Raw genomic sequence first — 14,865 nt, 5'->3', positions numbered from 1 at the left:
TAGACTGTGTTTCTGATTAAATAAAGCATTAATTGATGCCAAAAAACCATGAGTATGTTTTGAGTTAAAGGTCAGAAGCTTAAATGAAAGAAAATTCACAAACCATGACACTTAAATGTAATAATTTTATATATACTGATTTATTCATTAATGTGTAATGTTATTTTTTTTTTAATCATGAGCTCTAAAAGATTTTCAGAATTTTTACAACTCTTTTGCTTTAGACCATTTACAATTGTTAAATCATAAAACAAAATGTAAATGTTACCACTTTCTGAAAAAAAAAAAATGCAGTGATTAATATATAGTTTATTTATAGTTTTTTCAAATGTACTGCCGTTATAAAATAACTTTTTTTTTTCAACAAATAAGTTTGATTAGTTAAATAGGTTAGAATTAACCAAAATTAAAAATAATTATATTTTGGTATCGGCATCGGCTATCAGCCAAAATGAGTTTAAAATTATCGGCATATCAGGTATCCAATATTGTGCATCCCTAATGTTTTTAGCACATTACTAGCATGGTTCTAGCATGTGTTAGCATTGTTGCTAGCATGCATGTTTCTAACACCTTTTAGCCCTTTGAGCGGTAAGGTCCCACATATGGGATTTAGATATTTTTTTACATAACTGACATAACTGCCAAATTCAAACTGTGTTTTTCGGCTTTGGCTGGCTCTGATCAAGAGAGAGATGTGCACTGCGCTTGTCATATCACAACTATGCGATGTTCTTAACCAAATAAGGCATATTTTAGGTTTCAGACATTTAAATACACACAAGTACTAGTAAAACAATACATCTAGAGCTTGTAAAATACACACAGATGTTTATGGAAGCAGCAATAACAATCCATTCAAATTTAATTTGCCGATGTGTTTTACTCATATCAGATACACAAAGTGACGACAAATTTCCTTGATCTTTCAACAAAAAGAGGTCATTTTACTATAAAAACATCCTATAAGTTTCAAAACTCAAAACTTTCTCGTTAGTAAACAACATATACAGAAGCCAAGCTACCAAAACGACTAATTTTACAGTTTGTCACATTATGATGTCATAGTGCCACCTCTGCAGAAGATCAACGCCTACTTCTACATCATCCGCCTCTTTTTGCACATGTAGAAGGTAAATAACGAGAAAAGCAAAAACAGGTTTACTCAGCAACCAAATGATAAAGATGGCTCAGAGGATAACAAGATGATGTGCAGACTTTGCAATGCCTTTTTTCTGATCCCTTAGAAATGAGTGGATAAACTTTATTTTTAATAAAGGTTCAGATCGCGGCAATAAGAACTTGGTCATTTGTTTGGTTCTTTATCCTGCAGATTAATTTTTAAACAAGACACAATTCGATGTAGGATTTTCAGAGAGACTGAAACTAAAAGACAATGCTGTGCCGACCATTTTGCATCCGTCAGAAATGTCGCAACACACAAGTTTGAGTACCAGTATTTTTATCATGTCAAGATTGCTTTGTCTGTTACATATAGTCAGATATGTTCTGAGTATTTAAAAAATTTAACCTAAAATCACAGCAGTGTCCATCTATGAATGATGCAGGCTGTCAAACAGATATGCAGAATTTTACATCGCAGTTGTCCTTTAAAACTTTGGGATTTAATCTTAGAAGCAAAGGTTTACATAAATGTGCTTATGAAGATTTGTAGTGTCTCAAATATTGTATTTATTGTTTTTAGTGCCCAGTTACTGTAATGTTATGTTTCAGTTGTGTGTTATAGGCTAATGGCTATGCCTATAACTGAAATTAGCAACTGTTAGCCAATCACAGCAGTAGGCGTTTACTTCCAAATCTAGAATGCGTGTGTTCTGACCATTGACTGTATAAAAACATGGACGTAGTGTCTGTGACATCACCCGTAGGTTTCTGAAGAGCGTTTTTGAAGCCTAAAGTGGGTGGAGCCAGCAGAAGCTATCTTGGCAACGCGTCACTATCAAATTTCGATTTCGTTAGTCGAAAATGTTACCTGTTTCTGATGCAGAAAAGCTAATTCATGCATTCATGACCTCTAGACTGGACTATTGTAACACACTGCTAAGTGGTTATCCTGCATCATCAATAAACAAGCTACAGGTAGTCCAAAATGTAGCGGCTAGAGTCCTTACCAGGTCAAGAATATATGATCATATTACCCCAATTTTCCAGTCTCTGCACTGGCTACTTACTAAGTTCCGTATCAGTTATAAAAAAAAAAAAATATTATTTACCTACAAGGCCCTTAATGGTTTAGCTCCTGCGTACCTAACTAATCTTCTACCATGCTACAATCCATCACACTCCCTAAGGTCACAAAACTCTGGACTTTTGGTAGTACCTAGAATAGCAAAGTCCACTAAAGGAGGTGGAGCTTTTTCACATTTGGCTCCCAAACTCTGGAATAGCCTTTCTCATAACATTCAGGGTTCAGACACCCTCTGTTTAACTCTAGATTAAAGACTCACCTCTTTGGCCAGGCATTCAAATAATACAGCTCATAATCTTTGACTGCAGTTATATCTGATCAAATGTGCATTATTATTCCTTAGCTTTGGTTAAACAAATTAATTTTACTTGGTTGGAACAGCAGCTATGCTAATTATGTCACTATTTGATTCTCTTTTTCTGCTGGGATTGGCATCCCATTGTAACTAGGATTTACACAAGCTTCAGTCTGGACCCCTCAGAGGACCTCAGATGATGCCAACCCTGAAACAACATACAGAACTGCCCAATTTTGCTATAAGTTTGATTTCATCATATAATAATTGCTGTTAATAGTGTTCATCGTCTGTTTGATTACGTCTTTAATTGATTTTCCGTACATTTCTGCCATATGTACATAAACTGACAGGCACCACTGATAAGCTACTACTAAATATAGTAGAAACTTAATTTTCAGTAAAATTAAGATTTGCAGCGATCTGTATCGTAAAAAGCGCTATACAAATAAACTTGAATTGAATATGGGCAAAAAAGCGGGATCTGGTTGCTTTAACAACACCCACCTAGCTCGACGGTGGTGACAGCAGCGGCAATCCACCTGTCACTGGCCACGCCCTTAATTATGCTGAACTTTAAGGCTTAATATAATTTAAATGGATGAGTTATAAAAAATTGCAACTGTGTTATATGTAGGACCTCGGTGAACAGTCACACCAATAACTGCAGAATCGGCTACTTCTCCCAAAGGAATTAAAAGAGCCTATTTCCTCCCATCTGCACATTCTGAACTCCATTAATTATTAACTAAAGAGTAACAATGCTCAGTTGTATGTCTGCATTTAATAGAAGTGACAACGTGATTCCGCAACAGAGGACTTTTGTTGCGCGAAGGCGAAAGTACCCCCGCAAATCAGAAAACTAATCAGGAGCTAATTATGTGACGTCGACATTATGTGTAAGCTTCCTGTCAGCCTTGTTGTTTTCCGATTAAAAGAGTTGACGACATTAACTCTTTTCACAAGATACAAGGACCCTGTGTATCAAGAAGCATCTCATGATCACAACGTATGGAAACCCCCGCGGCCCCACAGGAATCATTAATAATTAATGGACCTCAACACAAAGGATCCATATAGGATCCATCCCATGACTCTGCTTCCTGCTTGGTTGGGAAGTTTTCTACAAACTGAACTTTTCAATAAATGATCTCAAAAGGACAACCATTGAGAAATCTGAAGGTTTAATTATATTCACAAATAATATGTTTTATGTCTTATATATGTTTGATGTGTTCAAATGTAATCGGTGCAACTTTAATCAATGTTTTACTGGTTTTAGCAGATAGTGCTATTAAATGTGTGTAAGATATGGAAAGTTTAGTGTTGAACGAAAGCTCACGTTATTCGCTTAAACTTGGAGCTAATGAAATGTCCAAATTCTGTATTGGGTGCATATTATGACACTTTATAAGGTAATTCACCAAAGTTACACAATGGAGTTCATCTCACATGACGATGCCACAGGATGCTTAATCAATGCACAAAGAGAAACAGTACGGGGCATGTCTAAGTGCTGCAACGGCATCCCATTGGAAGATCGCGTCGTGGGATGGACCAAATCCTCTTGGATAAAACCTCAATGCCTGAACTAATTCAGCGCTTGAACGCTTCCCTTCTCAACACTCCGTTGAAACTCGTCGCCAAACTCCACACTCCGTTGAACTTCGTTACGGCTTGAACTACCTACTAACCAGCAACCAACCAACACTGCTAGCGTTCTTGTCGTCCAGAACAAATCAAAACACTTCATTCCTAGCTGAAATAAGTGGCGTTGAAACTGTCACCCCCCATTTTTTAAAAATAGGCGTGACTGCCATTTTATGAACACTTTCTTCGAAGTTTTGCAAAAAGCCGAATTTTTTCCAAAAAAAAAGTATCAAAAATCCGAATGGAAAAAAGCGCTATATTAATTTTATTTTAGCTCTATAAATAACCAGGCAATTAAAGCCTTGTGTCTAAACCAGTTATGTTCATAATTTGAGTTTGATATGAAAAAAATTGAGGGTGAGATTTTATTTTTCCACAAAGCCACTGGGAGCCGTCATCCATGAACTAGACTCTGACTGCAATACCAACCCGAAGGACTCAGTGGGGATTCCCTGAGATTAAAGGCAACCAATGCGAATCTCCAACTGCCCACTAAGGGGGAGGAGACCGCCATAAGATTTTCAGCGCATTGTCCAATGCGATTTCAAAATGGGTTTTCAAGTAAGCTTTCAAATGAATACAACTTCATTACTAGATTTTTGAAAATACAAAAAAAAGAGCGCCAAGCGCAGATTGATCAGTTAAGCAGTAAAGATAAGACACATCTCTGTTTTTGTGATTTTCTTGGTGCGATCTAACGAATAACTTACTCCTGGGACTTCATTCAAATTCCGTTATCATCCTCTTCAGTAACTGTGTGTGCGTGTGTATGTATGTGTATGTACATTAGGTTTTAGATCCATGTAATAGAGTAGCTCAATAAATTCTTGTTTCATTTATAAAGAAGTATTGTCTTGTGTGCTGTATTTTAAGATTAAACTTTGCCCAGATCCTATGCTACCTAGCTAGTAGTTTATAAATTATCATTCTGTTTGTATTCTCATTAAGCCATGAAGTAATATAAACAGAATGGAAAGGATATACTGAATTTTACGTTCGCTGGACGAACCGTTGATGAAGTATAAACTAATTAATTTTGGAATCAGTTCAATTAAAGCAATTCGAATCTTTAGAGTCGATTCTTCTCAAAATAAATGAGCTAATATTTCCTTACATATATAATGAGCTAACACGAACTAAGACATGTATTTTTTTTAACAAAGATTAATAACTTCTGTAGCAAATGTAGCTATTGGTCATTGTGAATGTTAATGCATTAACTAAGGTTAACGAATGAGGTCTTATTGTAAAGCGATACCTATGGGTCTTTATAGTTCTTTTGCACTTTAATCTGTGTAAAACTTTATATATTTTTCTGGATTGCTTTCTTGTATTTAAATGTTCAGTTGTTTTTGTTATAAGAAAAAAGTTATTTAACCTGTTATATTGTATTATGACCAATTTTTAAAATAAAATTCCAATACCGTGATAATACAGTATACTGTGATAAAAGCATTAGCAATTAATCGCAACAGGAAAATTTGATACCGGCATATCCCTACTATCAATAATAATTTAGCACAAATTTTGCTATATTCCCCAAAAACAGCTCTCACTATCTTTGATCACAGGCAAGTGATTTACACCAAAGTCCCTTTTAAGGAAAGTCTGTTCACTCGGTGGCCATATTTGCAACACCTCCGGGCAGCTCAACCAAGAACAAGTACTATCTAAATGAATGGGGGAATCCTGAAATCTCAAATCTCCCCATGAACTCACAAAATAAATTACATATTTCAAATCGGCAACAAAATCTGAAATGAACTGCCCCATGAATGTTGTTTCTTATGCTCAAATAGCATTAAAAAAAGCTTATTTTTTCAGGCTAGAACGGCCAATGTGCATGCACACATAAGCATTGGCTGGTCTAGCCTCAGCTTTCTATTGGACCCAGAGCTTCTAACAGCCACTGCAGTGACACAATGAATCTGATCAGCAATTGGCTCTTTCATTTAAAAGAAGGGACTACTTCGTCACATGGTGCGTTGCAGATTCTCCCATTCATAAGTATAGGAGTGAACTGTCTCTGTATTTCTATAGTTTTTGCTTAAACTCTGTGTTTGTGCGCATCCATATTGCCTAGTAACGAACATGCTTAAAGCGGGATCATGTAATTTACGCAGAAACATTCTAATTTCTGATTGGTTGGTTGGTGGCATTTAACTTTGTATAACTCAAGCCACCATGAACTCTGCAGAAAACTTCCCTCCGTATGTCAAGTCACCTTTATTTATATAGCACTTTTAGCAATACAGAATGTGTCAAAGCAACTGTACATCATTAATTAGGAAAATAGTGCATCAATTATGCAAAATGACAATAGTAAACACTCATTTTCAGTTAAAGGCTGTTCATCATTGAATTCAGTGATGTCATCATCCAGCTCAGTTCAGTTTAAATAGTATCTGTGCAATCAAGTTGACGATATTACTGGAAATGAAGTTTCCCCAACTAAGCAAGCCAGAGGCGACAGCGGCAAGCAACCAAAACTTCATCGGAGACAGAATGGAGAAAAAAACCTTGGGAGAAACAAGGCTCAGTCAGGGGCCAGTTCTCCTCTGGCCAGACGAAACCAGCAGTTCAATTCCACGCTGCAGCAAAGTCACACTGTGCAGAGGACTCAACTGGTTCCTGTGGTCTTGTCCCGGTGACTGTCTGAGGCAAGGTCTTTACTGGGGATCTGTCTCTGGGGCTCATCTAGTTGTCCTGGTCAGAAAAAAACCTACTAAAGACAACTAGATGAGCCCCAGAGACAGATCCCCAGTAAAGACCTTGCCTCAGACAGTCACCGGGACAAGACCACAGGACCAAGGTTTTTTTCTGACTTTCAAGGCTGTAGAGGTCCTCTCTAGGAGCTGATCCACCATCTGGTCTGGATACGTATGTCTGCATCTTGTCCATTAATTGTATATAGCGCAACAAGTTATCCCTTACTTCTCAGCATGAGAAATACAAGGTGTGGTGAGTGAGCATGTGAACTGGGTGTCTCATGGTGAATGTGTGAGACCTGAGAGCCCTGAGAGTGGACAAATGGTCCGTGTGGGACGGTTCAAATTAGTAGCGCTGTTTTGTTCTGCTTTTAGTGCTTAAACATTATATCAAACATTTATCAAACTCTTGTTATCATTTTATCGAGGAAAATTATATCGCGATTGTTTTATTGCCCAGCCATACATCAGACTCTTTGGCAACCGCCTATTTTTCCACTTAAGACAACTGATCTTGTCAACATTCACAGATTCTCTCAGATTACAAATTAAGATTTACGAGCTGAAATAAGATAAAACAAATTGCTAGAGACATACACAGATAAAAGGTCTGTTGTGCACCATCTGCTTTATGAAAAGCTGATATTAATTTTGCTCTTGCTATGAACTGACCAATGGCTTGTGAGTTCTTGCATTTGGTGGGAAGAGGCCTTTACGTGCTACTATGGCCTCAAAAAAATAATGGTTTTATTAGAAGTAGTCAGAATAGTAGAGCCCACATGAAGACAGCAACAGAATTCAGTGCCGAGGGCAGGGGACATACCTCACTGACTATCAACATGTCCATGGGAATCTGGGGGGACATGGATGGGCTGCCATGACTGGATGAGGGAGAGGATGAAGGGGAGCGATGGCTCTGCTGGATGAGATCAGGAAGCAGGTGAATGCGGCCTGCATAGCAGTTTCTTTCCTGGTGACTTTGACTGTGTGAAGGGCTCAAACCTGGACCCAGACTGGGCTCGGGAATAGGACGCAACTGCTTTCTCTCAGCTATGCTCTGGAACCAAGAACAGGGACAGTTCAGTATGAACTCAGCTTAAAAGAGAACGAGGGTCTGAGGGAAGGAATGCTGTATTCTGCAGAAGTTACCAGCTCAAACACTGTATTTGACTCGGTTGTCTTGCCTTGCCCTGCTCTAAATAGTACTCTTTTTTTTTTTTTTTTTTTGAACAAACATAACCCAAAATAAATAAATAAATAAAATCAGTACAGAAAGGAACGGAAAAATATGGAACACATGATGACAAAATATGTGATATATGATATTGAGATGAATTGAGAAAAATTATTTTTACAATACCTGTCTAACGATTGAAGTTACATCTTTGCTAGGTGTGGTGGCGGCTGGATCACTCTCTGATTCATCATGAACAAGCATGGTTTTCACTGAATCTTTTTCACCATTATTCAACTTTGATGAGCTGGAGAGGAAAAACAATTCATCCTTTAAAGATTTGTGGTGTTCTATATGGTTTCCTGAGTAGTGTTTAAATTAATTGGACTATCACATGCCATGTCCTTGAGTCCCCTGCTCCTGAAGTGGATTCATCACTCTGCTCCAGCTCCACCACGTCATCATCTACATCTGAATCTAAATCTTCACTCGATGAGGAATAATCTGTCACCTTATGATGAGGTCGCACATCTTCCACTGCACGCAGCTCCTTGGCCAGAGCAGTGAGATCCTGGAGGTGTGGGAAAAATCTACATGTAAAGGTCTTTGTCAACAGCTCTCTTAAATTGAGTACTCTCTTTCACACTGAAAAGTTGTATTTATCACAACAATAATTTGTAGAGTACTCAACCAGTCAATAACATAGTGCAAGGAGGTTGCAATTCAGGAATGTTGATAAGGCATAAAGATGCACCACTGTAACAGTAAAAATTTGAAAGAAAAAAAGGCAGCCAATCAACATCTCGGTCTCTGCACAGCAACTTGACATATGTCTTGCCAATTAAGAAAGAAAGAAAGAAAGAAAGAAAGAAAGAAAAAGAAAAAGAAAAAGAAAAAGAGAAAGAAAAAGAAAAAGAAAAAGAAAAAGAAAAAGAAAAAGAAAATTAAAAAAATTAAATTTAAATTAAACTTTTTAAAAAAAATTTAGTTTAAAAAAAATTTAAATTAAACTTAGGGGAAAAAAACGTTCATTAGGAGTGGTGTTCACTTAAGCAGAAAATGTTCAGCTATTCAAAAAAATGCAAGTGCAGTAAAATCAAATATCACAACACAATATGTGCAGACAGAGGAAAATCGTCATCCAACTCACCACTTCTATCTAGTTTACATTGTCAGAGGGATTGACTGATTAACGGTGAAGAACACCATGGACAATCCATAAAATTCCAAAACCTCAAATAATGCAAAAGGAGTAAAGAAAGAGAGATCTACACTCAGAGTAAAAATGTTCAGTGTGAATGTACTGTATCTATCATTCAGTTCAATAGAAACGGTCATTAGAAACAATAGAAATCTGTCTGAATATGAGGCCTCTGTCTTATCTGCACACCAACAAATCAGATGATTTGTCACATTAAAGGACAACAATTACTTACAGCATGTCTAGTTGGTCTTACAAAGTCTTTCTTCTTTTCTGACTTCTTCCCAGCAATCTCTGGCAGCTGCATTGGTGAGCCCTCAGACTTTGAAGAGGCTGCAGAGAGATTGATAGTGCAACAAGAGTCTTTTTTTATTTTTATTTTTTTAAGCAGTCATTTCAGTACAACACAAAATATAACACACCAATCCAGACTGCAGCCATACCCCCCACCCACCAACCCACCAGGCAGACCCACACTGTGCCAAGAAAAACAAGACACTGCAGTGGATAAAAGTACAAAGTGCAACACTCAATCATAAGATAAATAAACAATATACACAAATTCAAAATAAATTATACATCAAAAAGGAGAAACAAAAGATTTAACAATGTCAAAAATGGCACTCCAGGTCTTCAAAGTTTTTGTCTTTTCTCTATGAATACGAGCTGTAGATAGTTCCATAGAAACAATGTCAAGCAAAGATAAGCCCCATACACCTCTGGTCACTGAATGGGGAGAAACCCAGTGACTGACTAACATTTTCTTTGCAGCAGTGAGAGCAGCTAAAAGTAAGTTTATCTGTTGCGGAGACAGAGCCAATATAGAAAAGTTATTTAAAAAGAAAAGATCTGGAGTCAAAACCACATCCTTTTCTAATAGGAATGATATATCATGAGCAAACTGAGACCAGAAAGAAGAAAGTGCAGAGCATTCCCACAAAAAATGTAAATATGTACGAGTGCCCCCTGTGGACATACATTGCAATTTGGTGAAGGTGACACATGCATTTAGAAGCGTTTTAAAGGGGACAGATAGAGTCTATGTAATAATTCCCAATGGATCATCTGATGATTTGGATGTTTTTGAGGATGATATGAATGTCTCCCAAATTTGATCAGAAAATAAAGTTTTTAAGTCACCACTGATATCCTTAGACCAGATAGTTGTTATGGATAATGGTTTGCATGATTGTTTGAGGAGAAAAGAGTAAATAACTGAAGCAGAAATAACAGAATTAACAGTGGGGAGAATAACTTTTCGCAAGGGATGTACAGGCAGTTGTAAAGTAGATAATTTAATTTGGGGGCGTTTACCATTCCAAATATATTGAGAGTTTACTGAATCAAGTTTTTCCAGTAGCCAGCAGGTGGGGGTAGAGGAATCACAGAGGAATAGAAATGAACACGAAGAAGGATGTTCATTTTGACAATAGATATTCATGCATGGAAAGAAGTAGGAAGATGTGTCCAATTTGCCAGATCCGAGGTGACTTAAGCCAAGTTTTTATTCAAATTTTTTGAGACAATATCCTGCAAGGACAGATAGATATCTATACCTAAGTATGTGAAAGAATGCACCAATGGAATAAAACCAGAAAATGTCACAGACCCAACACAAAAATTGAGAGGGAGCATATAACCTGATAGATTACTAAACTGAAAAAAAAAGAAAATTTAAACATGGGGGAGTGATAGAACTGGATTATCTAAAAATAGCAATATGTCATATGCAAATAAAGATATGTGATGTGAAGTGTTTCTATCTGATATAGGAAGTGTAAGTTCTGACTGACGTACAGCTTGAGCAAGAGGTTCTAGAGTTAAATCAAACAGTAAAGGTGAAAGAGAACAACCCTGGCGGGTGCCTCTTCCAATTGGAAATGATTGTAAACTTATCTGGCTGGCTGATAAGAATGGTGGCTGAAGGATTAGCATAGAGGATTTTTATCTAGCAAACAGCAGACTGTTTGCCTACAGTTTGCATACAAAGGATTACAATATTGCATGTAGCTGTTACTTTCTATCACTTTCTCTATGTTACATGTAAAATTAAAATATGTAATTTAATAATTAGGGGTGTGCCCGAAGCCGAAATGGCACGGATAATGGCTTAAAAAACGGATAAGGAATAATTCTGCCTGAATATTCGGCTGAGGCTGGCACACTGCTGTTTGCTAGATAACAGTTGAGCCAGGGGATCAGCGCAATATTATACACAGACCTCTAAAGTCACGCAATAATGAGTGTGTGAAGTGAATGAATGTAAACTTTATGAACAAAAAGAGCACAAATCAAACACTGCATTAGTTTTGCCTCTCTCTGTGTATCTCTCAGAAATCAGAGCTCGGCAAGAGTAATATCACCTATAATAATACATCAAACACGGTCTATTATTTGTATATATTTAAAAGGCAATGATTTACACCGTAGGCTACGAAATGATACATGAATGAATGAAATAAACAGCGTGCTCACCAATCAAACAGCCGCGTTGCACGCCTCAGTCTCTCAAAATCCAAGCCAGTTCTCTCTCTTAAAAGTAGGCTAATAATCAACTTAGATGCATATACATTTTCTATGTTTGCTATCTTTTGCTGGTTTGCGTGGCACACGCACATTTTAGTAAGTTCAAAAAGACTCGCTTAGAGAATTCTGGATAATGAAAATGTGCGCCTTGAATTCATTCAGTCATGTTCAAATAATCACTAAACGTTTGTCATGACATCTCTGCTTATATGATTAATTTATTTTTAGAAATTAATAATTATTTTACTTTAAAGCAGCATATTTTTTCAGTGATATCTACGGGAAAAAAGATAGTCATAGCGGTCTTATCAAGTAACTGTTCGACACCTGGTTTTATCCAAAAACAAATACTAATAATTTTGTGACTGTTACAGATACAAATACTGGTTACATTAAAATTTAAATATGTAATGTCATAATTATAAAGTTTTGACAGTTAACGTATGTTATGTAATTGTTGCATTAGGCTATTAATTAATTAGTTAATTAATAAAGGTTTATTGATAAAAACTATTTAATGTCTATTCATTTACAGTAGCATGAACCACGAGTAGTCGAGTAACTTGAGTATTTTTTAAGTAAGTAATCGACTAGCAGAAATCATTAGTTGTGCAACCCCTAATATACATACAAGATCAGCATTTAAACACTATAATAAACAAGAATTATCTGCTTGATGACACTTTTTTTTTTATTGGGAAGTGAGATGAATGAAGAGCGTGTCTGGAAAAGGGAAGTTTAGTTTATCAAGTTAGTCAGTGATTTTAGCAACACAGGTTCAAATCCCGGGTTGTAGTGTTTTTTATTTATTTATATATAATAAAATAATGATAATAATAATATAAAAAGATTAATGCAAATGTGTTCTGCAGTTCACTGGTTTATGTTAAACCATTGTTTTTATTTTAGAAATAGCGTGTCCATTTTACACTATAACCAGTAGCGACTGAATTCAGTTCAGCTGGAGGGGGTTGAAAAATAAAGGTGCGAATCTTTTGCTCTTTCATATGGAGAGTGTCTTATGAGGGTTTCAAACTTGCAGAGCAGGTTTAGGCAAAGTGTTTTCATGCCTCGTTTGGTTTGGCTTTTGCAATTTTTGCAACTGCATAGGCCTAAAGAGTATTACATACAATATAATGTGTTTTTGTTTTATCTCAGGAATTAAATTGAAAGACAAATTATTAATTGGATGAAGTACTGCTTGAAAAACTTTTTTCAGTGTACTGACGTGACATTCGCAGTCAAAACCTGAAATATAAATTCTCACAGAATGTATTCATTACCAATATATTGAACCATCTCTTTATAGCCACGTTTCCACCGCTGGAACTTTACCCAGGAATTAGGGACTTTGGGCTGGTACTTGGTGTGTTTCCACCGCAGGGCCAGGATCTAAATAAAGTTCTGGATAAAAAAAAAAATGCCCCTCAGAAAACCCTGCTTACAAGGTAGTACTTTTTCAAAGGTCTGAAACTTTCGGCGGCGGGACTTGGGCGCTAAACATGCTGATTGGTTGAGTTCAGGCAGCATTGGGATTTCAACCACCATTTATTCTGATAGTTTTCTAAATATTACTGTTATTGTGTCATGAAATGTAGTTTTAAAGTATTTCAGGCGAGAATGTAGTTGTTTATGAATTGTATTTTTGGTTTATTTATGGAGAGAGTGTTTATTTATGAATGTGTTTTGAAATTTTTGGTTTATTTATGATGAAAGCTATTTTCGGGAGCTCAGTGCTCATGTATCCGCCTAGAGCAGTCTCAACTCAGCTAGTCCTTCTGATATTTGCCGCTGGCTCTGATGTCTCTTTAGTGGTTAAACATAAAATATAATTTGTTTTGGGTAAATCTAACAGGTAATCTTTGGTCTGTATTCAAATGTATCTAAAATGTTAAAATGAAAATAAAAAGAGGCAATTTATATAATATTTTGTTTCATTGTAATTGCTGTATATAGGCTACACACATTTCCGTGAATTAAGTACATTTCTGTGGCTATTATTATGTTTAAATGAAAACGAAAGGAGGCAGTGGTATTTCATATCCTATTTCGTTTTATTGTAAATATACAGTGAGGAAAATTGCAGTAGCCAAGGCGAGCTGACTGACGTTATCAAGTACGCTGCTGTATGCAGAATTACCTCCTGTCTGCGGGAGATCACACTCCCGAGTCGAAGTCCGAACCACAGAGGATGCAAGTCCGAAATTTGCGTACTTTGTATGGAGAAACGCACGCAGACCTACGTCACCAGACTATTTGCCTAATCTTCACGGTACTTTAGACCGTGGTGGAAACGCAAAAAAATGCGGGGGAAAAAAATGTCTGGTAAAATTGGGTAATTTCGGTGGAAACACGGCATTTGTTTTTCTAAAACCAAAACAAAGTACAGACTTCAGAAAAGTATCCGTCTATGAATGTGTTTTATAGGCTATTTTAGATTTGGGAAATACACGCTCGTTACAAACGTGACAAAAAGACCCAGAGTTTTGGGAGACAACATATTTTGTAGACTTTCAATGCACAAACCAGAAGCAACAATATCTGCAGAATGGAGAAGGGTTGACCATTCTCAAAACATAAAATATCAATTTTATTAAAATTTTCGTTTTTGTGTTTCAGAGGAAAAATCTATCTTAAGGCATCTCTACGTTACGGACTGTTTTGAAAGCAGAATTTATACGAATGCGTATAAAATGCTTTAACTTTAACAGAGATGTCTAGAGGGTATTTAATAGGTTTTTTAATCACGTGGTATTTTTCTAGTTACTAGTAGTCGTTAATTTAAGTCATTATTCAACTAATTGCACATTTATATTAACATCTATAATCCATAATGGGCCTTAATATATTCTGCGCTCAAGCACATGCATTAAGTTTGGCACAAAGCACAGGCAGAAGTAGCCTAATAATTGTGAAAAAGGAGACATTTTAATTATTTATTAATAAACAAATGTTTTCTTGTTGGCTGCAAGATGAAATTTGCAGTGCTGACTTATCTCCCCTGTATACTGTACGTGCCTTTAAAGAGAAATGCAACCTTCACAGATTACATAATGCTTACATTTCAAGCTTTCTGTAGATATATTTCTCATGTATGTGAGG

General features: G+C 36.4%; 1 protein-coding gene across 4 annotated transcripts in view; it reads right to left on the bottom strand.

The window, feature by feature from the left end:
* LOC109111140 (mitogen-activated protein kinase kinase kinase kinase 4-like) overlaps positions 1 to 14,865 on the bottom strand; it is an 89,128-nt gene that overhangs the window by 14,483 nt on the left and 59,780 nt on the right. For 2 of the 4 annotated variants that reach the window (XM_042756308.1, XM_042756301.1), the window contains exons 19-22: positions 9,473 to 9,570; positions 8,435 to 8,607; positions 8,223 to 8,343; positions 7,686 to 7,919 (exon numbers count right to left, since the gene is read on the bottom strand). In XM_042756308.1, the coding sequence (XP_042612242.1) occupies positions 7,686 to 7,919; positions 8,223 to 8,343; positions 8,435 to 8,607; positions 9,473 to 9,570 (626 nt within the window). The remainder of the gene's footprint in view (positions 1 to 7,685; positions 7,920 to 8,222; positions 8,344 to 8,434; positions 8,608 to 9,472; positions 9,571 to 14,865) is intronic. The other 2 variants (XM_042756323.1, XM_042756317.1) reach the window with 1 other exon arrangement.

This window comes from Cyprinus carpio, chromosome A1 (assembly GCF_018340385.1).
Source record: "Cyprinus carpio isolate SPL01 chromosome A1, ASM1834038v1, whole genome shotgun sequence".
NCBI classification, from domain to species: Eukaryota; Metazoa; Chordata; class Actinopteri; order Cypriniformes; family Cyprinidae; genus Cyprinus; species Cyprinus carpio.
This window is presented reverse-complemented; position numbering and strand designations above follow the sequence as displayed.